Genomic DNA, 26,410 nt, shown 5'->3' with positions numbered 1-26,410 from the left:
GAACCAGAGAAGGATATACTTGGAAGGCAGGTGCATGATACCATATGTAATTGGCATGGTTTAATTGGCCAAGTTTTCTTCCACCTTTGGTGCTATTAATGCTGGAGGTACAATGAATGGGTAAGGAAGGATAAACGTGGCTTAACACCCCACCCAATAAAAAGTCTCTTCACCAACTCCTCCCGATTCACCACTGCCTGGGGTAAGCAAAGAATTCTAGTCCTGGCTGAGGGTGAAGGGGACGGACCCACCAGGAGTGGACACTATTACTGCTCCTGATGCTGTAACCATGGATATTGGTAGTCTTAGCCCGGAGCATCTTTCCTGCCTTTCCACTGGCTGAAAAACAGATGTGTGAGTAGGCTTCTCCATTTGCTAATGTAAGTTGTTCGTGTTGAGCAGTTTGTGGAAGAAATTCCGTCACATGTTCACTGCTGTTCTTCTTGCCTTATGACCATCTTAGGCACCAGAATTAAAATTTGCCCACATTTCCTTTTCTGAGAATGGAAAGCCTATCTCATGTTCAGAAATGACCTCACGTTTCATCTTTGACATTTCAGAATCATTTTCAAGGATTTCTGTTAAATTCCAGAACCAAAAGGGAAAAGGGAGAACAACCAACTCATTATGTCCTTTCCTTTTTCCCGTCCCTTTATCTGAGGGTGGTCTGTTTTCTGAAATGCAGGGAGAAACAATAATTATTTGTTTGAAGGCTGTCACCAGGCTCTAAGTGACCAAACATGATTTCTAATCCTGGAGAACAGTGATCTGTCCACCTATGGATTTGCACCGACATCCTTGTAGAAAGACTGACAGGCAGGGGACTTTTTTGAGAGTGTAGTTTGTCTTACGTTACCCCAATAATTCAAAGCTATTCAGAGTATTTTCCTGAGTCAGGAGGCTTAAAATGAAAATGCCACAACTGTCAGAGAGAACGGGAAGCAAAATCAATACAAATTGGCACCGCTGGGGAGGCGTGGAGGACGTTAATTTAGCACTCTGTGTCTGCAGAGGACTACACTTTCAGAGGACTTGCCAATATAGACCACTGTGCAGTGCAGGAGTATTTAGTGACCCTGCCCCTGGGGTGGGGGGGAACCCTGTGGTTTTGTTTGTTGGGTGCATCGCCTAGCAAATCATATTAACACCAGGATCTAAGACCTTAAGGCAGGACTTAAATCGCCCTTCAGGACCAAGTTTCTCCTAATTGTTCATGTTTGTTTTCATTCATTTCTTTGGTGGGTGTAAGTGTGGCAAAGTATAAAGCTATTGAACGCCTGGATAATTTTTATTGTGTCTGCAAGGCTGTGTTGAGATATTCTGACACCGCATGAGTCAGGATTTGTCCGTGCATAGATTTATACTGACTTCTTTATAGAAGACTGACAAGTAGGGGCCTTTTAAAAAGATTAATCTGGGCTTCCCTGGTGGCGCAGTGGTAGAGAGTCCGCCTGCCGATGCAGGGGACGCAGGTTCGTGCCCCGGTCCGGGAAGACCCCACGTGCCGCGGAGCGGCTGGGCCCGTGAGCCATGGCCGCTGAGCCTGCGCGTCTGGAGCCTGTGCTCGGCAACGGGAGAGGCCACAGCGGTGAGAGGCCCGCGTACCACAAAAAAAAAAAAAAAAAAAAGATTAATCTGTCTTATGTTGCACCCAATAATTCAGAGTATTAAACTGAGGTCTCATTGATTCAGTCCCAACACACTTATCTAAATTTCCTTTTCATTGTCAAGTATATGATTAACATAAGGAACATTTTTCCTCCCCCTCCCCCCAAAGTAGTTCAAATAGCAAATAGCGAGAAGTTTAAATGCACGATGGTTTCTCCTGTTTTCATACGTAGCTCTTCACATGAGCTGTTTGTTGGTCATCCAATTACTTAAGGGTCAGGAATTCATTCTTTTCATAATGTTCTACAAAATAGACTCATTAACTTTGCTATTATTTCTAAACTGATACGCCCAGTCCATGAAAATCTGATGAAACCTGGTGAGAGGGCACACTGAGCTCGCAGGATGCTCCAGTGTCTCTGTGGAGGGGTTGCTGCATTTGGCTTGTCTCTTCTTCCTCTGCCCAGCCAAGATGGCTTATTGACCACAGATACTCAGACTCCTTTCATTTTCGGCAGAGTTCTGGTGAGAAGCATGCTCTAGCCGAACCAGGATTACCTGCCAAGAGTTCTGCGCGTAAGAGTGATTCCAGACTTCCAGCAATTGACCAAACATCAGTCAAGCACAAACATAAAAGTACCACGACTCCAAAGAAATCAGAGAACGGGGGCCCCAGCAAACCCTCTCCAGGTGAGTGGCGGGTTTATTGAAATTCACAAGCTCTAAAATCCCGGCATCAGAGATAAGGACAGCAATCAATTCGTGGTCCCGATTACACCTAGTGTTTTCCAAGCGGCCAATTCAGGTTTTGCAGGGTCTGATGATCTTACGCAAATGATAAAATCCATTTCGGAGTAGACCCTCAGGTCAAGGAGGTGTGAATTTTGCAGAGTAACTGTCTCCACTGCCCACATTTTCTGCCCAGTCATCGGCTTTCTGTGGCCCTGGCCCAGAATGGCTGCCTTTTCATCTTCTTCACCCTTCTGGGAGGGGTAAAGGCATTTGGCCCCAGGTATCAAATTTTATGACTCAGTCCAGAGCATGAAGGGAAGCTTTCAAAAGCATCTGAATGGCATAATTTACTGCTGAGAAAGTCCTCCAGTTCTGGGGTTGTCCTCTCTGGGAAAAAAAAGGGGGCTTGGTAAATCTTCCCCTTGGTGCAATTTGGTAAATAATTCACTCTTTAGCTGCCTTTGAAGCAAAGACCGGTCCTCTGCTTAAGGCAGGAGAAACTTAATAGTATCCAGAAAGGGGATAAATGCAACTGAAAGTTTAGAGTCCCTCAGCCTCATCCCCATTAAAGCCAACATCTGTAGGACAAACTTGATTCCTCTGGGAACTGACGTGGAAGTTGGGATAACGAGGCAGAAAGGTCTGCCTTCTGCTTGCGGTGGAATGGAAGCGATCTAGATTAACTGCCGAAGAATTCGTAAACAGCATGCAATTCGCTTAAATCCAAATCACAATGACTTTCTAATCCTAAATAGCTCCTGTCGTGCAACCGCCCGTCTGGTTAAGTCTTAATGCATTTTTAGACAATGGCAGCTCTCACTTAGATTAACCACCCACATTTTATAGCTTTAATGAAGTTTAAAGAAAAATTGACTTCCGAAATGATGTCCGTTCAGACAAAGCCCCAACTCTTTTTCCTTAACCAGGGGAAAGTATCATCGTAGTTAACAACTTCTCATTTTGAAGCCTTTTAGTAGGAATTAGGTCTTTAATTCAGCTGTTTAAGAATGAAATAGGGCAGGGGCTTCCCTGTGGTGCAGTGGTTGAGAGTCCGCCTGCCGATGCAGGGGACATGGGTTCGTGCCCCGGTCCGGGAAGATCCCACATGCCGCAAAGCGGCTGGGCCCGTGAGCCATGGCCGCTGAGCCTGCGCGTCCGGAGCCTGTGCTCCGCAACAGGAGAGGCCACAACAGTGAGAGGCCTGCGTACCACAAAAAAAAAAAAAAAAAAAAAAAAAAAAAAAAAAAAAAAGGAATGAAATAGGGCAGATAAGATCATTCCCCAAATATTTCAAAATCCATGTTGTCATGTATCAAATTGAGGATGTCTTTAATAGAAAAAAATAAATTTAAGTAAGGCAACACCAGTCACTCGATATAATTTTTAGGCTTCTTGCTAAAACTAGGTAGCTGTTTGCATGATGTGCTTTGTCCTCTGTAGAGATAAATCATTCTAATGGACAGCTTAGGCCCACCCCATCTTAGCTTGTCTGATTAATATAGATGTTCTTCCGACTGAGCGGACTCCACACGGAACTTACAACACTGACAGAAAGGGAGAATTAATTCACTTCACTTTCTATAAAACCTCAAATTCGAAGAATCACTAGGCTAGAAAGCACCAAGGTTTAGGCAAGAGAGCCAAGTTGGCAGAAAGATATCTATTTCACCACGTAAGAGATGTTACTTGTAGTAAACAGCCTTTAAAAACCACCAGCTTAAAAATAATGATAATAATAAAATAAATAAATTTTAAAACACCAGCTTTATCACCATATTATAGCTCTAGACCGTGTCCAAGCCCCATGCAGCCATGAGCTGGACTGTGGCCTGGCCGTCCAGCAAGCGTAACAGCCCTGCTGGTTGATGTCAGTTACTACAGAAGCCGACTCAGTTCTATAGCAAATTGGGTTGATCATGTGAGCTAAAAGCAAAGCCTTGGTGTGTTAGGATCCATTCGTTTCACATGTATAGTCTCACGCTCAGAGTTTCTTCATCAGCACAGTGAAATGACAGACCAGGGACATGGCAAGAATTTAAGCTGAGTCCATTCAGGCAAAGTTGAGTCCAGCGGTGGTGACAACTCAGAAAATTCAGATAAACATGCTGCTATTATAGAAAAAGAGGCTTGGGGACCTGAATTATCTGGACACGTTGATCCGATTCACTGGGTAAACTCATAGGTTCCTGCTTTCCTTCACCTCTGTAGGGAAATATTTTTCTAAAGCATTTTGGGGGGGGGTCACCCAAAGTTGGCAGTAAGTCACCAAAACTTCTTCCCATGTCAGACCTGAGTTCTGTGCAAAACTGAAGCATTAAGACAGTGACATCCCTTTGCAACATCTGCCTAATAGGCTAACCTTCCATACTGAGTTACGCCAGACTTTTCCTGAATAAAACAATGCAGCTGGGGAATGTGGCTTGACCTACATGCAGATCTATGTAATGGTAATCCATTATAATCCCTCTATGTGAATGATTATCTGGAACGCCTAACACAGCTACTTATCAATACAACAGAGGAACCATCAGTGCCCTCTACGAATAGATGTATAACTGAGATTTTCATTGTACTTCGCACTCTGTTAGAAGAAATTCACGCATTTTAAATTAATTCATACATTCCACGGAACTATTTCTAAATGAGTTGGCTTGTGATTCTCCTTGTTATCTCCCTCCGTGCAGTTTTGGGCAAGTGCTTTAGCGTCTTTAAAATGCTTGGATTAGCATCTGAGCCCCGTTTCTCATCTGCTGTTACTTGGAGCAAGTAACTTCCCTGTGCCTCAGTGTCTTCATCTGTAAAATGGCAGAGCCTGGGCGTCAGCACAGATCCTACCTGCTGGGATGGCTGTGAGGATTCAATGATAAACATATGCTCAGCCATTAGAACGGCCCCCGACACCATAGCTCATACATGACAGCCTTAAGGTATCGGGTACAAGGCAGCTGTATTCAGTAGGGAGAATGGACCAGAAAACTTTGTTTTCTTTGTCTTCACGTTACCTCCTCCCCACCTCCCACCCCAATCTTTTTTCCTTTCCCAAAAATCAGGGTTATATTTTTAAACTCCTAACACAAACGCAGGTACAGACACTTCTACTGTGCCCTGAATTTCCAAAGCAAAACACCAAATGGAAAAAGATGAACCATCAGAAAGCATTCACCAAGTGAGAGGTTTGCTTCCCCTCCAAAAAGACATGGAAAACTCAGGCAGTGAGTCCAGACCCAGCTGGGTCTGATGTGCAATTGATTCAGAAATCCTATTTCATGATCAAGGTGAACACTGACACAGGGTGAGAAATAAGCCTGGCCGAGTTACATATTCTTCTTTCAAGCAGCGGGAGGCTTGGGGATTAACCTTTACCGAAAGCCCAGTCTGTACACAGGATCTGCATCCTCCCATGAATGAATCAGGGGGAAGCAGAGCTGACAGCAGGCCCCGTGAGTGCAGGGAGCTATGGTGGCCATCAGCTCCTGGACTCCTGCCTGTTCCCAAAACCCCTACCAGCCCCATCCTGCCTTGGAAAGGAGCCACCTTTCCTTTCCAGGACACGCAGAGGCATCCAAAGGCCATTGTGCTGTGGGGGTCTGGCACCTGGAGTCCTAAGTCACTCTTGATCCCCGTGCCAGGCTCACAGGAAGTAAGTACCCTCTCCTGCCCTTTCCTCTCACCTGGAGCCCGGGCAGAGTCCTACTAGTTATGTGCCAGGAAAATGGATCTGGATGGAGTCTGGTGAGCCTGCTTCCAAAATCTTGCCCTTTAAAACAAAGCCAAATGTTCTGAAATTCTCCTCACTCCTTATTGAGTTCAGTGTTCGTCATTACCAGATTCGAATTTGTAGGAATAGCAAAACCTAGTCAGATTAATCGTGGCTTATGGTGGAGACTGTAAAAGTAAGAAACTGCAGTAAACTCCGATTTTAAAATGTACACGTCTAAGGCAGCTGTGGTCTCTTTTGGACCGGGAACTATTCATTTGAAGAGCAGCCTGGAAGGGAAATTTGAGGGCGAATCCCAATCTTCATAACTTACCTGGCAAATAAATTCTGTTGAAGATGTCCTCTGAAAGGCCAAGGTTGATGGGTTTCCAGGCAAGTCCACTGGCATCCAACAACTTTCCAAGCTGTCTGCCCAAGTTAGAGAACAACCAACAATAAGCAAATGCTCCCACATTTATAGAGAGAACCATAATTCTCAGTCCATTTACGGTAACGCTCCAAAGACAGAGGGGCCTGGGGCATCCCAGAGCCCGGAATCTGAAGCTCTGGCTCAGATTCCTGGTCTACCACCTACTAGCCCTATAAACGTAAACTGGCGACTTCTCCAAACTCTGTTTCCTCGTCAGTAAAATGGAGTCGTTACCAACCCCACCAGGTAGACAGGAGGACTGAAATCCTGCGTATAGACTGGGCTTCAGGTAAAGGTTAATCTCGAAGCCTCCCTCTATGTATGAAGCCTGCTTCCAACACCATAGACTGCTCCCAGGTTAGCACCTTTATAAGAGAATAGCTCAACCAAAGAAATTTTAGTTTGAGATGTGAGAGGTCGTAACTTGATTATTAAAAAATTTACCTCTTTGATTACCAATAAACTCATCCATTTGTACCCCCAGTACCTATGGGATGTTAGCATAGGTACATTCAACTGCCCCACACACAGGACTCGCCCTCCAGGGGCTCACTGCCTAGTGGGAGGGCAGGACACCAACACGCCCCAGCCAAGGCCAGTTCTAAGGATGTGTGGGGAGGGGCCGGCGGGGAGAAAATCCTGAAGGAGCGGATTGAGCCAGGGTCCGGGGAGGGAGGCGAGAAAGGTGCGCCCGGCAGGAGGTACCGAGGGGGCGAAGGCATGGAGGAGAGAGCAAGGAAGAGGGGGAAGAGATGACAGACAGACAGACATGGAGGAACTACAAGAGTCTAGGGCCTCAACGTATCCCCAGACTAGGGGCAGAGGCATCACGGGAGAGCTTGTTAAAAATGCATGAATCCCAGCCCAGGCTTACTGACTCAGAACCTGCAGTTAACAGGGCCCCTGGGAGATCTGTGTGCACATCTGAGTTTGAGAAGCGCTTGTGTAGGGTCAGGCTACAAGTTAGGAAGTGTAAAGTTGATGCCCTATGTGTAGGCAAGGACCAGGCCACCGAGGGCCCTGACGTCATGCTGGAGGCGATGGAGCATCAGATCGGCATTGTTAAAAGCTGACTGTGCTGGGCTTCCCTGGTGGCTCAGTGGTTGAGAGTCCGCCTGCCGATGCAGGGGACGCGGGTTCGTGCCCCGGTCTGGGAAGATCCCACATGCTGTGGAGCGGCTGGGCCCGTGAGCCATGGCCGCTGAGCCTGCGCGTCCGGAGCCTGTGGTCCGCAAAGGGAGAGGCCACAACAGTGAGAGGCCCGCGTACCGCAAAAAAAAAAATGCTGACTGTGTTCATGAAAGGGGGCTGGCTGGGAGGGTGAGGGCAGACAGAAGCCGAGAGACAAGCTGCAAGCTGCTGTGGACCTGGAGAGAAATGAGAAGGGCTTGACCTGAAGCAAAAGCAGAGGGAGAGGGCCCGGGCTGGAGGGATGTTTAAGGACGTTAAGCCTGGCACAACTTGGTGAGCACTGGGGATGGGGAGAAGGAAAAAGGAGGAATCAGAGAGATCTTGGGGGTCTGGCCCAGAAAACTAAGCCAACGGCAGTTGCCTTTGCAAGGCTGACAAAGCAAGAAGTAGGTGGGGCCCATCCTGTGGCCGTTGTCCGTGAATGAACAGCCAGGATGGGCTAGGAGGAGATGCCAGGAAGCACCTGGGTATGCAGGTCTGCTGCTCAGCAGAGAACTCTTGGCCACCGGAAGGAAGCCAAGGGCCTAGAGTGAGTAAGAGGTGGCTGAAACTACAGGAACGTCTCCCCTGCGAGAGCGGACAGGGTAACGAGAGATGATGAAGGAACCTCGGGAAATACAAACACCTGAGGAGGGAAGGGAGAAGACAACGACAGAGAAATGGTCCGAGAAGTAGGAGCCACGCCAGGAGCCAAGGGAGGCCTTTGGAAATGAGTGGGTTAGAGTGTCAGCTACAGCGGATTCAAGTAAATAAGGACCGAGAGCCCTCCGTTATAGGTCATGGCTTTCAACCGGATGGCATCTTAGCATAGGAACTGAGTTCAGCCGCAGCATTTCCCCAGGTTCTCTGATAAGAATCGCCAGGGAGGTCCTTAATAAAACACACACACCTGGGTCCCGTCCTGACCCAGAGCATCAGACTCTCCAAGGAAGGGGCCTGCAGAGCTGGTTTTCCACAAGCTCTACAGCTGATTCTCATCCCAGAGGTTTGGACCTCATAGCCTTGCTTCTCAAACTTCAGAAGTTCTTGAGAAATACCTGGGGACCTCAATCAACTGCAGGTTCTGATTCGGTAGGTTTGAGTGGGTAGCAAGGCTGCACTTCTAAGAAGCCGCCAGGTGACAGCCACGCTGCTGGTCTCAGGGCCACCCCGGCAGGAGCAGGGCTAGAGAAAACAGGTTTTGAGGAGGTAAGCCGTTGATCCAAGGTGACCCGGCTTGGCTAGTGGCAGAGCTGAGAGATCTGTCATGCTTGAGGGGTCTCTCTGGATCGTGACTGCATCACGTGCCCATATTCTGCGTCCAGCAAGGATGGCAGATGGAGTGTGAGGTTAGCGAACAAATCATTAACTTCACTTGGACACCTCCCCCGTCCACCTGCTTCTCCCCGCTTGCTCTCTCTCCCTTGCCGTGAGCCCACCAGGATCTCTCTGCTTCTTTCTCTTTCCCCGAGCTTCCCCTCTGCAGCAGAAAGGCCAGATTAGGGCATGACCACAACCTCCCAACCCGGGGCATCTGGAAAATCGGGGGAGAGAGCGTTACCGAAGTGAGACCCAGCGGGCCACCATATGTTGCCGCCAGAACAGCTAATTAGACTGGCTGTGGGAGGGGAGAAGGGCCCACGAGCTTCCACATGGGAACTTAGTGGGAAAGAACTTTCCTGCATCTGTCAGGGACGCCGGAGACCATCGGCTGGAGAAGGGTGTGATGGTGATGCCACTGCCCCGGTTGGCTCTTCAGTGACTCTGAGCTCCAAGCCAGGCACCTCCTGGGCAGGGGCCAGGCCGGCTGCCCCCAGGCCACCTAGACACACCACCCCCCAGCCCCCGAAGAACGAGTTTTGAGTTTAGATTCATTCACAGCCTTTTCCAAATGTCCTTTCCCACCCTGAGGGCTGCCTCCTGACTGCTCTTTTTCTTTCGTGCAGGTGACGGCAGGCAGCGCCCCCTGTTCTGTGTTGAATATTCCCCTTACTGCTCCGTCTTTGCTTTCTCCCCCGTCCTGCAGCCCAATACCAACTTCTGCAGCCTCCAGCTGCCCCTACTGCCGCCTGCCTCCCCGGGGGGCCGGGACACTTCCCCGCCTCTCCCTCCGGTCTCCTTTCCCTCCTCTCCGGGCCCCGCACCCGAGTCACCGGCAGCCCTGTGCTACTTCCCCATCTCCTGCCCCAGCCCGGCCGAGATCCCTGTGCTGTGCCTGCCGGACTCCCGAAGGCCCAGTAGAATTTACCTCGTGTGGTAAGTCGCCCTCGGTGAAGGACACAGCACAGTGGAGTCAGGGAGTGGGGACAGGGGGACGTTAAGCTTCCGGAGGGCAGCGCCGTGACCGGCGGCAGGAGGTGTAACGTGCGGGGAAGCAGGAAGACCAAGACAGCTGCTCCCACTTCACTCGGCCTTCTTCCAGCACTTAAAGGAGTGAGCGACCAATAAAAGCCCATCCTCTCTCGAGACTCATCTGATTTCTTCACTCCCGCGTCTGGCGCAGTTTCGATCGTTAACCACCAGAAACGGATCAGGCTCCTCCGGGTCTACTCGTAGCCTTGGGGGTGTGACTATGCCCGCCGAGCCGGCCCTGAGAGGGTGGCACCAGGGACAGGCCTCTGGGGGCAGCCCACGCTGGATCTGATTGTTGGTTCAGGACCACACGGAGGAGAGACAAATTCAAGGGCTCAGTCGCTGCTTACAGTTTCTTTCCTGACTCCTTATTAGGCCCTACACCTCCCCAAATCAAAAATCCCACCTCCTGGGGCCCAAAATAAAACATATTTATGGTGCATAATGAAGCTTTAATTAAGAGCTCCTCTGGGGATGCGAGACAACACTCATTTCCAGCACACTCAGACTGGCAAACAGACAGGGCCTGTTATTTGTAACTGTACCGAAAGCTGCCTATTACACCAAGGCAACAGCAGCTCCTGCGATTAAGCTGTAATTCTTCCCACGATCTGAAAGAAGCAATAAATCTTTTCAAAAGGCATCTCAGGCAGAGCCTTGGCACCTCCTGGGCACCGGGCATCGAAGTGAAGATGGTGTGGGGGAGGGTAAATGTTCAGGAATTGTCTTTCTCTTCACCTTGCTTTTCAAACTTGGTCTATCCAGAACCGTGTCTGGGTACGGCAGGTGATGTGAGGGGCGGAACAATTATCAGGTGCGTGGAATTAACGTGGACCGTTAAATGGACTCGGTTCTCAGCCATCAGAGTCTTGTATAAATACAAGGTTTCTACCTTTTTCTCCCTTTCCTGGTCAAATTAAGAACTATTCAGTCAACAATTAGTGTCCCAGCACTGTCAAGAGAACTGAGGCAGGACTACCCTGGTGGTGCAGTGGTTAAGAATCTGCCTGCCACGTGGGGAGGGGGAAGGGTAAGCTGGGACGAAGTGAGAGTGGCATGGACATATATACACTACCAAATGTAAAACAGATAGCTAGTGGGAAGCAGCCGCACAGCACAGGGAGATCAGCTCGGTGCTTTGTGACCACCTGGAGGGGTGGGAGGGAGACGCAAGAGGGAGGAGATATGGGAATATATGTATACATACAGCTGATTCACTTTGTTACAAGGCAAAAAGTAACACACCATTGTAAAGCAATTATACTCCAATAAAGATGTTAGAAAAAAAAAGAATCCGCCTGCCAATGCAGGGGACACGGGTTCGAGCCCTGGTCCGGGAAGATCCCACATGCCGCAGAGCAACTAAGCCCGTGCACCACAACTACTGAGCCTGTGCTCTAGAGCCCAGGAGCCACAACTACTGAGCCCGCATGCTACAACTACTGAAGCCCACGCGCCTAGAGCCCGTGCTCCACAACAAGAGAAGCCACTGCAATGAGAAGCCCGCACACCACAACGAAGAGTAGCCCCCACTCGCCGCAACTAGAGAAAGCCCGCGCGCAGCAACGAAGACCCAACGCAGCCAAAAATAAATAAATAAATAAACTTATTAAAAAAAAGAGAGAGAACGGAGGCAGACACCTTCTATGTAAACAGCTGTTTGGTTTTTTTGCTACTGGAGGTACCCCTTTGCCCAGATACTAGAAGGTGTGGGCTTCACGGTGCCCAAAGCAAGCCACAGTCTTCCCCAAATTCACCTACAAACTTCAGGATGTTAGGTTGGCTGGCAATGAAACTCCTGAACACAACCCCCTCCGTTCTCTGTAAGGCAAAGCGTCTGTCCTCCTACCTGGAGAGGAAGTTACATTTCACCTTTCAGTGTAAATATAACTTGGCCTTCCTGCAGATTAATATATGTAACATGCCACGGTGAGGACCATCTTAGAAAGGCCCCAGAGGTCTGAGGTTTGGTTCACTTTGGATGCGGGCAAGGTGATTAGGACTGGAATTCATGGACATACAAACTAGGCAGCTTAGGTCACCTCATTTGTAACTTCAGTTGCAGATGGAGAAGAAGGAATAATTCCCAGGAGTTTGCTTTCCACTGAACCTAAAGCGTATCACAGGGAAGAAGTCAGTGGTGCAGCCAAGTTAGATTATAATCTTTAGGCCAAAATGTGTTACTCATCTCTGTGAACCCCTGGATCATTGCATAGCAAAGGTGCATGGGTATTTGTTGAACAAATTATAATAAAAAAACAAGTTACTGTTTGCCTCTTGGATTTTATAACAGGATTAAGGAAGAGAGCAAGAATAACACAGGGGCTTCCCTGGTGGCGCAGTGGTTGAGAGTCCGCCTGCTGATGCAGGGGACACGGGTTCGTGCCCCAGTCCGGGAAGATCCCACATGCCGCGGAGCGGCTGGGCCCGTGAGCCATGGCCGCTGAGCCTGTGTATCCGGAGCCTGTGCTCCGCAACGGGAGGGGCCACAACAGTGAGAGGCCCGCGTACCGCAAAAAAAAAAAAAAAAAAAAAGAATAACACAGAAATAAAGGCTGCTGAATAAGTTATTCTCAACCTATAAAGCCTGCATAATAATAAATTTCTGGTCAAATTCAGTTCTCTCAGGGGAGTGACTTCAGATTCCCAATTATTATTATTAGTAGTATCACTATTTGTGGTGGAAGCAGCAGTTACCATTTTTAGCAGCTAATAAGCACCAAACACTGAGTTAGAGCATTTACATACATTATTGCTAATCTTCACAATAACTCTACAAGATAGGAATATTCCCACTTTACAGCTGCAGATACTGAGATTCAAATTGCCCAAAGTCAGAGGATTCTGCTTACAGTACCAGCAGTGTTTTCTTCACTGCCAGACCTGGTCAAACAGCCTCTCGTGTTTCAGCTTTATTACTTTAGTTTGCTGAGAACTCAATTAGAGGAGACAGGATTATGGAAATCATTTTGGAAATCATTTAAGAGATCTGACGCTTTGAAGAAGGTACTTTTTTTGAACAAGAAAACAGACTAACCTTTTATCTTAAGTCATCCTTGGTGTTCAGCACAAGAAAAAACAAATGGTTCTACTTCTGGAATTTCCCCATAGTTTCAGCTGAATACATCTTCTCAAGGCCTGCTAGGCGATTATGATTTGCCCTGCAGTAGAATTTGAGGCAACACACAGGCTGGCTAAGACAGGGTCCTCACCCTTAAGGAGCTTACAGTCTAGTTGGAGAGAAAAGACACACACCTGAGGCAATTTTGGAATATTTAAATGCTAAAGGCCCTAAGGACCCTGAACGTCTGGCCAAAGCAGACTCCTAAAACTGGAAACAGACCTCCAGGGACTTGCTGGCTGGCACATGTTAGCGCAGGCTGAAGAAGAAAGGCCCTCTGGGAGGGCGTTCACTCCCCCGAGGGTGTGCAGGTGTGGAGCAGGGGGAGTAGGGGGCTGCAGGCAGGGTGAAGTTCTGCTGCCTGGGCTGTGAAGGAAACTTGAATATTCTGCTGGGAATCAGAGTAAAATCCTTGTGACAAGGACCTTTGAGCCAGGTCCTGAACACACACTGGACTTGGCCTGTGCCCTGAGCCTGGCCCTTCCCTGATCCTCCCTCTGTTTCCTCCTCAGTAAGTAATAACCCCCGCTGCTTTCTCCCCGGTCAGCCAGGGGCTTAGGCGGGAGGCAGTCGCTGACTTCTGAGCGCTGGACAGGAACGAGGCCTCGGGGGATGGGGAGAAGCCTGTGGACCAGAGGAGCACAGCTCCTGGGGCTAAGTGCCTCCCCGCTTTCCTCCATGGCCGGTCCCTTAGTGTAAGGCCTTGGTCCCTCCTCCTCTCTCCCCACGCTTGGTCAGTGAGATCCTGTGTAACCACCATCCTACACCATCTCATTTCCTGGAGGATTCTCTTCTCTCCTTTCTGGTCATGCCCACAACCTCTCTGGGCTCCACCGACGTGCCCTAAGCTGGAACCCACACCACCGGTAGCTCCCCCTTTTAGTAAGTTCCCTGTGGAACACGATCCTCTCTGTCTTAGAGCACAGAACCCACTGCCTTCCCCTACCAGGGCCTGTCAGGGAAAGTAGGTAGTACCTAATCACTGTTTTAAATGAGGTTTCACGGACTGCCAAGGAGAGCTTTCATTCCTTCCCTGAATCTGGATGAAAACTATTCACCCAACCACAGCTTACACCACGGAACATAAATTCAGTTGTCTTCACGTGCCAAGAAAGGCTGTTCTCTCGCACAGGACTCAGGGACCCTTCCCAGCTTTGCCCCCGTGGCCTGCTGGCTACGGCTATTTCTGAAATTTCTGAACTGTCCAAAAGGGGATGAGCCAAGCAAATTCTCTTGGAAGCATTTAATCTAGATATTCACAATTTAACTGCCTGTGAACTCGAGAACTTGTAGAGCTGCATGGAAAATAACAAAACTCTTTCCCTAAACTCACGGGCACTGACACTTAATACGTGTGAGGAAGAAACTTGAGATTATTCGTACTAATTAGCAACCTAATTCAAAATGTGAATCTTAAAAAAAAATGTTGGGAACTCAATCCAAGTTAGCACTCCAGCTACCATCTTCCTGTGAGTGTATCATCCCAGCCCAGTGGTGGGTAGCACACAGGCAAGAGAAAGGGTATCTGGTCCCCAGATGCTTGGAACCTTTCTGGAAAGCCAGATTAGCTGCTAAAAAACAACCTGAGGATATGAATATGCAGGTGTAAAATAGGTTGTGATTCAAACTTGGATGAACACGTGGGGAGCAGGGCTTGTGGTGTGTCCCAAATGTAAAAGGCTCTTGACGGTTTTACCAACAGGCCCATCCCAACATCTAAGAACTGGAAGCTAGAAACTTCTTAGTCAAAGGAAACACCCCCTACAGACTCCACATTGCAGGTGTCAGGGGTGCTCATTAATGGTGATAAAAGCCTTGTGAAGTAGGTACTATTATTCCCATGTCACAGGTGGGAAAACTGAGGCTTCCAGAAGTGATTTGTCCAAGCCCCCATGGCTAGAAGGTCATAGAACCAGATTTCAAATCCAGCTCTTCCCTGACCTCCTGGGTCTATTTCCTTAAAAGCCTTCCCCACCCTTTGAGCATTCTTTCTACAGAAGATGTTTTCCTGTAAAAATTATTGAAAAGATTTTGCATCTTTCAGCAGCCCAGGCATCGCAGATTTTATCAAGCAAGAGGAGGCCAAACCTAATAGTCAGCCCAGAAATGCAGAGCCCGAGAGCGTCTGGGGACAGAAGCAGAGAGAAACTGCAGCTGCCCGGGAAGGCGCCAGCCCTCAGGGGAGTAGGTAAGGACCTGCAGCTCGTGCACCTCAGTCCTCAGAGAGACTGACTTGTGCTGTAACCTGGTGAATTCCGTGTGGTTTTTAGACACTTCCGTTTTTATGTGAAGAGTGTGTACCTTACAGTGAAACTCTTAAAAGCAAACTATTGGATCCAATTTCCTTCTCCAGGGAGGCTGCTGGGAAAAGGCAGGGCAGGGAGGAGTTGTAATTTTCTCTGCCATTACTCCATAAGTGAGACTGTGCATGGTTTTGAGTGGGTGCCCGCCGTCAGGCTTCTGGAGAGGGTATTTGGGTGGTGGGTGGTAGGTGTTGGGGGATGGGGTGGGGGTGGGGGGTGGAGAGGCAGTCTGCAGCCCAGGGATGTCTCACCTGGCCACAGTTCCTGCCCACTTCCCAGGAGGGAAGGATAGGGGGGTCTGTGGATGGCAGACGACTCACCTCCCACGGAAATCTTCTCCCCTCTGATCCAAAGCGTCAAGACCTTACCGTGTAAGAAATAACATCGAAGCGAATATAAGCTTTATTTCAAAGCCCTGGTTGGCGGATACCTCCTCTTTCAGTCTTGAGCGTTCATCCCAAGGCCTAAGCCACGCTCCTGCGGTGGCAGAAGGAAAGGAGGAACAGGTCCTAAGGACGCCCCTTGGGATTCAAGGAAAGGGATGCTTGGTAGCTCACCTGGCCAAGGACCTGTTCTTCCCCTTGGGGAAGCCACCGAGCATCACACTTCCTTGCCACCCGATAAACACAGGCGCCTTTCTTTAAAAATATGATATATACTGTGGTGGACACACGCAAATATAGAACATGTATCTGGATGGCCTGAAGTCAGGGGCGATTAGAGCCTATGTGAATCTCTAGCAACTAGATGTCCACGGGCTCCCAGTGATCTAATGCCTTCCATTGGGAAGGGCAGACCTCACTTCTAGTTCCAGCTCTTCTTCCTCCCAGCGATGGAGTCTTGGGTGGTCAAGTAGCCAGTCTGGGTTACAGTTCCCTTGTCTTAAAATAAGGATAATGATATCTACCTCACTGCATTGCTGTAATAACTAAAGGAGCTAATATTCTGACCAGGACTTGACGATAGTGGGCACTCAACTCCTGTAAGTTTCTCTCCTGCCATCTCCCCAACAGTCCTCAGTGAACTGTAGACTGTTATTTGAAAGGTGAGATTCCCTATGCATCAGACGTTCCTGGACCCGGGAGGCTCATCTAATCCGCCACCTGCACCCAGAAGACATCTTCCATGATCCTGAGATTCACTGAGATTTTGTCCCAATTTTCTATTATACCAGGACTCCTCATCTTCCCCCAATTATTCCCTCAGTCATCTCGCTGTAGTCCTTTTTTTTCACATTCTAAGTGGTTTGCATAAGTGGGAGTAGGAGTCACATGTTTGAATTGCACCAGTGAGAGATTCGAAGCAAATGGGACAGAGAGGTAATACATAGACAGCTCTTACGAATAATAAGAAAAACACAAATGCCTAATAGAAAAGTTGGGGAAGAGGCACAGCAGACAATTTCACAGAAGAAGAAATACAGATGGCTGATAAAATTGGAGGGAAAAAAAGTTCAAGCTCACTCAGTAATGAACGTAAACTTACATGAGATAAATTTGGCCTACCTTAGCTAGGCTAAGGTTTTTTCAAATAATGTTCAATACTGGTAGTGAAACTAATAACTAACATTTCCTGGGCACTGATGTGTCAGGTGCTTGCCAAGCCCTTGGCATGCATTCCTGATGACACAGTTATGAGAGATGCTTTCATAGTCTACCTGTAGGGTAACTTGGTACAAAGTGGAATTTGGCAACATGTGTCAAAGTCTTTAGAAAGCTTGCAATTCCACTCCTATGAATCTATTCTAAGAAAATAAGACATATAGTCAAGGAGTTATAAGCAAGGACATCTATCCTGGAGTAATTTGTGGCAGCAAAAAAACTTAAAATAATCTATATACCCAACAATAGGAGAAGGGTTATACAAATTATGATATTTTATATAATGTACCCTTGCAGTATAATTATTATTGTGTTCTTCACAATTAACGGCAGGAGATAATGCTCACAATAAAATGTTTAGGGAAAGGAAGCAGGACGTAAAGTTGTATATACCCAGATATCCCAATTTTGTTTTTTAAGACAATACTTCTAGATAAGAGAGCCCTGGGTTGTAAATTCAAATGTCTTCAGGGAACAGACAGGTATGGCAGGAGAAATACATGACAAAGGCTGTGGGGCCTGTGGTGAACCAGACATGCTCCCCCTAAAGGCAGGTAACTCAGTGTTCAAACACTGAGCCAGCAGACAAGTACAGGATGAAAATAGCCCACGGGTCTTGAGTTTGCAACCCACCTCTGAATTCCAGAACAGTAGCAATGGTCTTCTGAGTTTTGGATATTGGGTGATTTTTATTTCCTCTTCATCCTCTTCTGTGTCTTCCAAATTTCCTACAATGGACATCGACTACTTTTTTAACCAGAGGAAAACAAAACTCTATGGCTGTCAGAATGGACGAAACTGTTGGTCAAGCACATGCGGAAGTCTAGACCAAAGACATAGTCTTAGGGCAGAGAGATGCTTTTTCTGGTTTCATCTCACTGCACCCACGACATCCGGTTGCACCTAGTCAGACTCCTGGAAACGGCAGGCACTCCAGTCAGGGCTGGAGTCCATGCAGGGCCTCAGAGGCCCAGCACCACCAAACCAGCTCTACAACAAATGATAAAGGAATTTATCTAAGTGGGAAACACAAGAGAAGAAAAGAACCTACAAAAACACACCCAAAACAATTGAGCAAATGGTCATAGGAACATACATATCGATAATTACCTTAAACGTGAATGGATTAAATTCTCCAACCAAAAGACACAGGCTTGCTGAATGGATATAAAAACAAGACCCATATATATGCTGTCTACAAGAGACCCACTTCAGACCTAGGGACACATTCAGACTGAGAGTGAGGGGATGGAAAAAGATATTCCATGAAAATGGAAATCAAAAGAAAGCTGGAGTAGCAATACTCATATCAGATAAAATAGACTTTAAAATAAAGAATGTTACAAGAGACAAGGAAGGACAATACATAATGATCAAGGGAACAATCCAAGAAGAAGATATAACTATTATAAATATATATGCACCCAACATAGGAGCATCTCAATACATAAGGCAAATGCTAACAGCTGTAAAAGGGGAAATCGACAGTAACACGTTAAAATTGGGGACCTTAACACCTCACTTACACCAATGGACAGATCATCCAAACAGAAAGTTAACAAGGAAACACAAGCTTTAAATGACATAATAGACCAGATAGATTTAATTGATATTTATAGGACATTCCATCCAAAAACAGCAGATTACACTTTCTTCTCAAGTGTGCACAGAACATTCTCCAGGATAGATCACATCTTGGGTCACAAATCAAGCCTCAGTAAATTTAAGAAAATTGACATCACATCAAGCATCTTTTCTGGCCAAAATGCTATGAAATTAGAAATCAATTACAGGGAAAAAAATGTAAAAAACACAAACACATGGAGGCTAAACAATACGTTACTAAATAACAAAGAGATCACTGAAGAAATCAAAGAGGAAATCAAAAAATACCTAGAGACAAATGACAATGAAAACACAATGATCCAAAACCTATGGGATGCAGCAAAAGCAGTTCTAAGAGGGAAGTTTATAGCTATACAAGCCTACCTCAAGAAACAAGAAAAATCTCAAATAAACAATCTAACCTTACCCCTAAAGGAACTAGAGAAAGAAGAACAAACAAAACCCAAAGTTAGCAGAAGGAAAGAAATCATAAAGATCAGAGCAGAAATAAATGAAATAGAAACAAAGAAAACAATAGCAAAGATCAATAAAACTAAAAGCTGGTTCTTTGAGAAGATAAACAAAACTGATAAACCAATAGCCAGACTCACCAAGAAAAAGAGGGAGAGGACTCAATTCAATAAAATTAGAAATGAAAAAGGAGAAGTTACAACAGACACTGCAGAAAAACAAAGCATCCTAAGAGACTATTACAAGCAACTCTATGCCAATAAGATGGACAACCTGGAAGAAATGGACAAATTCTTAGAAACGTATAACCTTCCAAGACTGAACCAGGAAGAAATAGAAAATATGAACAGACCAATTACAAGTAATGAAATTGAAACTGTGATTAAAAATCTTCCAACAAACAAAAGTCCAGGACCAGATGGCTTCACAGGTGAATTCTATCAAACATTTAGAGAAGAGCTAACACCCATCCTTCTCAAACTCTTCCAAAGAACTGTGGAGGAAGGAACACTCCCAAACTCATTCTGTGAGGCCACCATCACCTTGATACCAAAACCAGACAAAGATACTACAAAAAAAGAAAATTAGAGACCAATATCACTGATGAATATAGATGCAAAAATCCTCACAAAATACAAGCAAACAGAATCCAACAGCACATTAAAAGGATCATACACCGTGATCAAGTGGGATTTATCCCAGGGATGCAAGGACTCTTCAATATACGCAAATCAATCAATGTGATACACCATATTAACAAAGTGAAGAATAAAAACCATATGATCGGGCTTCCCTGGTGGCGCAGTGGTTGAAAGTCCGCCTGCCGATGCGGGGACACGGGTTCGTGCCCCGGTCCAGGAGGATCCCACATGCCACAGAGCGGCTGGGCCCGTGGGCCACGGCCGCTGAGCCTGCGCATCCAGAGCCTGTGCTCTGCAACGGGAGAGGCCACAACAGTGAGGGGCCCGCGTGCTGCAAAAAACAAAAAACAAACAAAAAACCAACAAAAAACCACATATGATCGTCTCAATAGATGCAGAAAAACCTTTGACAAAATTCAACACCGATTTATGATAAAAACTCTCCAGAAAGTGGGCATAGAGGGAACCTACCTCAACATCATAAAGGCCATATATGACAAACCCACAGCAAACATCATTCTCAATGGTGAAAAACTGAAAGCATTTCCTCTAAGATCAGGAGCAAGACAAGGATGTTCACTCTCGCCACTATTATTCAACATAGTTTTGGAAGTCCTAGCTATGGCAATCAAAGAAGAAAAAGAAATAAAAGGAATCTAAATTGAAAAAGAAGAAGTAAAACTGCCACTGTTTGCAGATGACATGATACTATACATAGAGAATCCTAAAGATGCCACCAGAAAACTACTAGAGCTAATCAATGAATTTGGTAGAGTAGCAGGATACAAACTTTAATGCACAAAAAGCTCTTGCATTCCTATACACTAACAATGAAAAATCTGAAAGAGAAATTAAGGAAACACTCCCATTTACCTTTGCAACAAAAAGAATAAAATACCTAGGAATAAACCTACCTAGGGAGACAAAAGACCTGTATGCAGACAACTATAAGACACTGTTGAAAGAAATTAAAGATGATACCAACAGATGGAGAGATATACCATGTCCTTGGATTGGAAGACTCAATATTGTGAAAATGACTATACTACCCAAAGCAATCTACAGATTCAATGCAATCCCTATCAAATTACCAGTGGCGTTTTTTACAGAACTAAAACAAAAAATCTTAAAATTTGTATGGAGACACAAAAGACCCCGAATAGCCAAAGCAGTCTTGAGGGAAAAAAAGACAGAGCTGGAGGAATCAGACTCCCTGACTTCAGACTATACTACAAAGCTACAGTAATCAAGACAGTATGGTACTGGCACAAAAACAGAAATATAGGTCAACGGAACAGGATAGAAAGCACAGAGATAAACCCATTCACCTATGATCAACTAATCTATGACAAAGGAGGCAAGGATATACAACACAGAAAAGACAGTCTCTTCAATACGTGGTGCTGGGAAAACTGGACAGCTACATGTAAAAGAATGAAATTAGAATACTCCCTAACACCATACACAAAAATAAACTCAAAATGGATTAGAGACCTAAATGTAAGACCGGACACTATAAAACTCTTAGAGGAAAACATAGGAAGAACACTCTTTGACATAAATCACAGCAAGATCTTTTTTGATCCACCTCCTAGAGGAATGGAAATAAAAACAAAAATAAACAAATAGGACTTAATGAAACTTAAAAGCTTTTGCAAAGCAAAGGAAACTACAAACAAGAAGAAAAGACAACGCTCAGAATGGGAAAAAATATTTGCAAACAAATCAATGAACAAAGGATTAATCTTTAAAGTATATAAACAGCTCATGAAGCTCAGTATTAAAAAAACAAACAACCCAATCCAAAAATGGGCAGAAGACCTAAATAGACATTTCTCCAAAGAGGACATACAGATGGCCAAGAAGCACATGAAAAGCTGCTCAAACATCACTAATTATTAGAGAAATGCAAATCAAAACTACAATGAGGTATCACCTCACACCAGTTAGAATGGGCATCATCAGAAAATCTACAAACAACAAATGCTGGAGAGGGTGTGGAGAAAAGGGAACCCTCTTGCACTGTTGGTGGGAATGTAAATTGATACAGCCATTATGGAGAACAGTATGGAGGTCCCTTAAAAAACTAAAAATAGAATTACCATATGACCCAGCAATCCCACTACTGGGCATATACCCAGAGAAAACCATAATTCAAAAGGACACATGCACCCCAATGTTCATTGCTGCGCTATTTACAATAGCCAGGTCGTGGAAGCAACCTAAATGCCCACCGACAGACAAATGGATAAAGAAGATGTGGTACATATATACAATGGAATATTACTCAGCCATAAAAAGGAACGAAATTGGGTCATTTGTAGAGACATGGATGAATCTAAAGACTGTCATACAGAGTGAAGTAAGTCAGAATGAGAAAAATAAATATTGTATATTAACGCATATATGTGGAACCTAGAAAAATGGTACAGATGAACCGGTTTGCAGGGCAGAGATAGAGACACAGATGTAGAGAACAAACGTATGGAGAGCAAGGGGGGAAAGCAGTGGCGGGTGCGGGTGGGGGTGTGATGAATTGGGAGATTGGGATTGACATGTATACACTGATGTGTATAAAATGGATGACTAATAAGAACCTGCTGTATAAAAAAATAAATTAAATTAAATTAAAAAAAAACAGAAAGTAATTAACCAAAGCCTACACTTCCAAATCCTCCATATCATTTTTTTCTTAAAAAAAAAAAAAAAAAGGGCTTCCCTGGTGGCACAGTGGTTGAGAGCCTGCCTGCCGATGCAGGGGACATGGGTTCGTGCCCCGGTCCAGGAAGATCCCACATGCTGCAGAGCGGCTAGGCCCATGAGCCATGGCCGTTGAGCCTGCGAGTCCGGAGCCTGTGCTCCGCAACGGGAGAGGCCACAACAGTGAGAGACCCACATACCGCAAAAAAAAAAGAAAAAAAAAAAATATATATATATAGAAAGACAGAGAGAGAGAGAGAGAGAGACAGAAAGACAGAGAATTCAGATTGTCACATAGAAGCATTTGTTCCTTAAAATGCCATCAGCCCAGCCTGGGTGGGCACACAGCTCCAATCCTTTACATCCATAGCCAGATGCCCAGAGCATCCTAGAATCGCTGCTACGTCTCTTACTGGGGTTTATAAAAACTTGGGAGGGGCCTGATAAGAAAGCTTAACTGATTTCTAAAGAGGCAATGAGTAAAGATTCTCACTGCGTCCCTGATTGTCCCATGCAGTTAGCAATAAAAGGAGGCTTATGGAGTATCAGGATGTTGGAGACGCAGACTGCTGCTCCCCTGAGAGGCGCCTCCACTAAAGCAAGTCTGTATTGACTTGGTCTCTGGCTAAGCCAGACACTTGGAGGATTTCCGTTTCACCTGCCTGAGCTGTTACCACACAGGCCTTGCCGAAGCTGTGGAGTCCTGTCCACTCTACAGGGTGAACCGCTTTGGGAACCGAACGATAAGGATGGCAGCGCCTCACCAGATCCTACAGGATAGCAGAGCGGGGAGCAGAAGGGGGTGGCCAATGGCAGGAGGGAACACAGGAGAGTGGAATCAGAGAAGCAGGTCCAGTGTCCTATCCACGTTGAGAGGGTAAAAACCCTCAGCAGTGCACACACTAGGAATGAAGTGGATTCTTGTTTTTACAAGGAAATTGTTAGTCCAGCCAGTGCAGGGTAGTGGTTACAAACTGTAGCATCAGGCAGATCCGAGTTCAAATGTTCACTCCATCACTTGCTGGAAATAGGATCTTGGGCAACTTATGTGACTCCCTAAGCCTTGGTGCTCTCACTTACGATGTGGTGTGATTGTGGCACCTGTTCCACAGGGTTGTGAGCCTAACTGTGCGCATGTGACGCAATTAGCATGGTGCCCTCAGTGCTTACGCGTTATTTTTATAAGGCAAGTTTTGACCAAACCATTCCACCCGTAGACATTCCTACCCCTTTGGGCACTTGACCTCTCTCCTCTTTCTACATCTCCTCATACTTTAGATTCAGGAGGCAACGGAGAGGAATTCTATCACAGTCAGAGGTTACAAACTGATTTGGGGCTAGTGACAAAGAGGAGATCATGATTTCATCAGAGGGTTATGATTTTTATTTGCACTGAGTAGTAAATGTAACCATGACCATCAATTTAACTGGGCAGCAGCTTCTAGAGCCTTCCTCCCCATCTGCCAGAGTAGACTGTACCTTTCTTAATGTTTTGTAAAGCTGTAAGTGAAGCAGGAGTGTCCTGAGTGTATGTTGAACAAATTGGGATGAGAAAGCACTGGTGGGCTTTGTAGTAGTCGTTCCTGGAGTGTTGGTTTTCCTTCTCAGTAAATACTGGTATGAAACCATCATTTGAGAGATGTTACCCATCATCAGCCCTGACTGACGGGCTGGACAGTCTTCCCAGAGCTTCTGCAGAAAGGATCTGTATCCTCAGGGTCATTGTGCTGCCCCAGGACCAACCTGAGCTCCACAAGTGTACAAAAGAGAGTTCATAGGGACTTCCCTGGCGGTCCAGTGGTTAAGACTCAGTGCTTCCATTGCAAAGGGCAAGGGTTCGATCCCTGGTCAGGGAACCAAGATCCCGCATGCCACACGGCACAGCCAAAAAAAAAAAAGAAACAAAAACAAAAGAGAGTTCGTACGCGGTAAACTGAAACTAGCTCTCCTGTGCTCCTTCGGTACCACCAGTCATCTTAACCGTGCCCGTTTTCCTCTCCAGAGCTTGTTTGTTGCCTTATGGGACCCTCACCCTTGGTGTTAGAGGTCTCTCAGCTGTGAGCACCTACAGTAAAATGATAAGCTTATCTTTTCTCAATACAGATCCAATCGTTCAACAAGAAGGTCCAATGTGGGCAAGTGACACCAAGCTGAAGAGGCCAACTCGAGAGAGAAGAAACTTGGTCCCATCCTCACAGCTAATAACGGTGATGGAGAATACCCCCGAGAAAGCCAAAAAAAAAGGCCTGAGTGCTCTCTCCCAGAAGGAACCACACTCAGCCCTATCCCAGGCCTTCCAAGGAATGAACAGTCCTCAAGAGTTGACCGAGTCCTTGGGGCCACCACGCATAGCTACCACCTTGGAAGGGCCAAGAAGAATGATGTTTCGGTTCAGAGATGAAGATTTTTATTCCGTTTTATCCTCAAACTCTGGAGAAGAAAATGATGACACTGAAGAGGAAACCCATGTAGAGGAAGAACTTTTGCTGGCTGGTATGCACCCGCTCCGTTCTCCTTCCAATCATAAGAGAAGTAGATTTCTTGGGACATTGGCCACTCAGGCCAAAAATAAAAGCTTTGAAGAAAATCCTGCAAATTGCAGAGCGAATTCTGTAAGAAGTGAGTCCAGTCATGGCTCATTACGAATTAGCAGTGCAATGCAGCTAGTGACAGGGCAGCCTTCCACCTGGCAAGGGATATTCCAAGACCCTGGGCGGCCTGATGGGGGGTCTGCTAAAGAGAAAGACAGCAGTGACAGTGAAAATGAGAAGACCTTTCATTCATGGGACACCAAATCCAAAAGCAGTCTGGAGGATGACCTTAATGCTGAAAATGTATTTTGTGATGTTACTTCTACGGAAGACAGGCCCGGAACCCATGATTATGAAAGAGATTGGCAGGCCCATTTAAGTGACTCTCATAATCGTCTTGGCCGTTTTCTTGCTGGTAGACCAACAGCTCCAAGATCGTCAATGAATTCATCTTATAACACCCCAGGATCATTCATGCATTCTGCTCTGAGAGATGATGCTCCAATAGACCTGTCCACATCACCTACCTTAGCTCCCAGTTCAGACTCGGAGGGAAGCTCCAGGTTTAATGTTCGTCAACCACTGTCCCCCATTAGAAACAGGAATCTATTTGCCAGTGCTGAAAACCACAGTTATTTTCCTGTAAACAGTGTGCATGAATTTGATGTCAGGGGAGCAGAACATATTACTTTAACAAGCCAATCTCAGGAGGCTCCATTACATACAGAAGATCTCTTACTAAATCCTCAAAGCAGCTTGTCCTTGGTGGAGTCTTCCAGCTCTTCTCCATCAGAAACGAATTTACAAGGCCACTTGCATGTGCCCAGGTCCCTGCAAGAAAATATACCTTTTAATTTCTTTGCAGTGTCTGAGTTCCCAAATCAAAATGACAATGGGAGCAGAATGGAGGTCCCTGGCATCACCGATGAAAAGGAAGCCACTAAAATAAAGGCAGACCCTGAGAAACTCAAGAAATTACAACAAAGGTGAGGAATTTTCATAATTATATGAATATACATATATATTTCTAAATTCTATTTCTCTAACATGAAAATAAGCAGTGCTCTCCTTAAAGGGTCATGGGGATTCTAAGTCAAGGGAGGCCCTTCCTTGACATTTTAATGATTTCTTCTTTCAAGAAAATTGTCTAGTTTGTTGCTTTTAAAATATATGTCTCTACAAAGAAACGTTCGGTGTTCCAGCCCAATTTCTTCAGTATTCCCAAAGTGTTTTTTTCCTTGAATACCATAACTTTAAGAAAGGCAAGCAACTATACTCCAATAAAAAATAAATAAAATTTTTAGAAACAAAGAAAATAAAAGGCAAGTTTGCCAAATATAAGGGTTTTGGGGTTTGCTTGTTTGTTTTTGGCCGCACCTTGCAGCTTACAGTTTCTTAGTTCCCCGACCAGGGATCAAACCCATGCCCCCTGCAGTGGAAGCATGGAG

General features: G+C 46.0%; 1 protein-coding gene across 1 annotated transcript in view; it reads left to right on the top strand.

Moving 5' to 3' along the window:
• MARCHF10 (membrane associated ring-CH-type finger 10) overlaps positions 1-26,410 on the top strand; it is a gene marked incomplete at its 3' end in the record, with an annotated part of 82,572 nt that overhangs the window by 29,768 nt on the left and 26,394 nt on the right. Inside the window, exons 3-5 of the mRNA XM_079905231.1 lie at positions 2,127-2,298; positions 15,155-15,298; positions 24,535-25,948. Coding sequence (XP_079761357.1) covers positions 2,127-2,298; positions 15,155-15,298; positions 24,535-25,948 — 1,730 coding nt within the window. The remainder of the gene's footprint in view (positions 1-2,126; positions 2,299-15,154; positions 15,299-24,534; positions 25,949-26,410) is intronic.

This window comes from Stenella coeruleoalba, assembly GCF_951394435.1.
Source record: "Stenella coeruleoalba genome assembly, chromosome: 19".
NCBI lineage: Eukaryota > Metazoa > Chordata > Mammalia > Artiodactyla > Delphinidae > Stenella > Stenella coeruleoalba.
The sequence above is the reverse complement of the archived record's forward strand: the minus strand, read 5'-3'. Positions and strand labels throughout refer to the sequence as shown.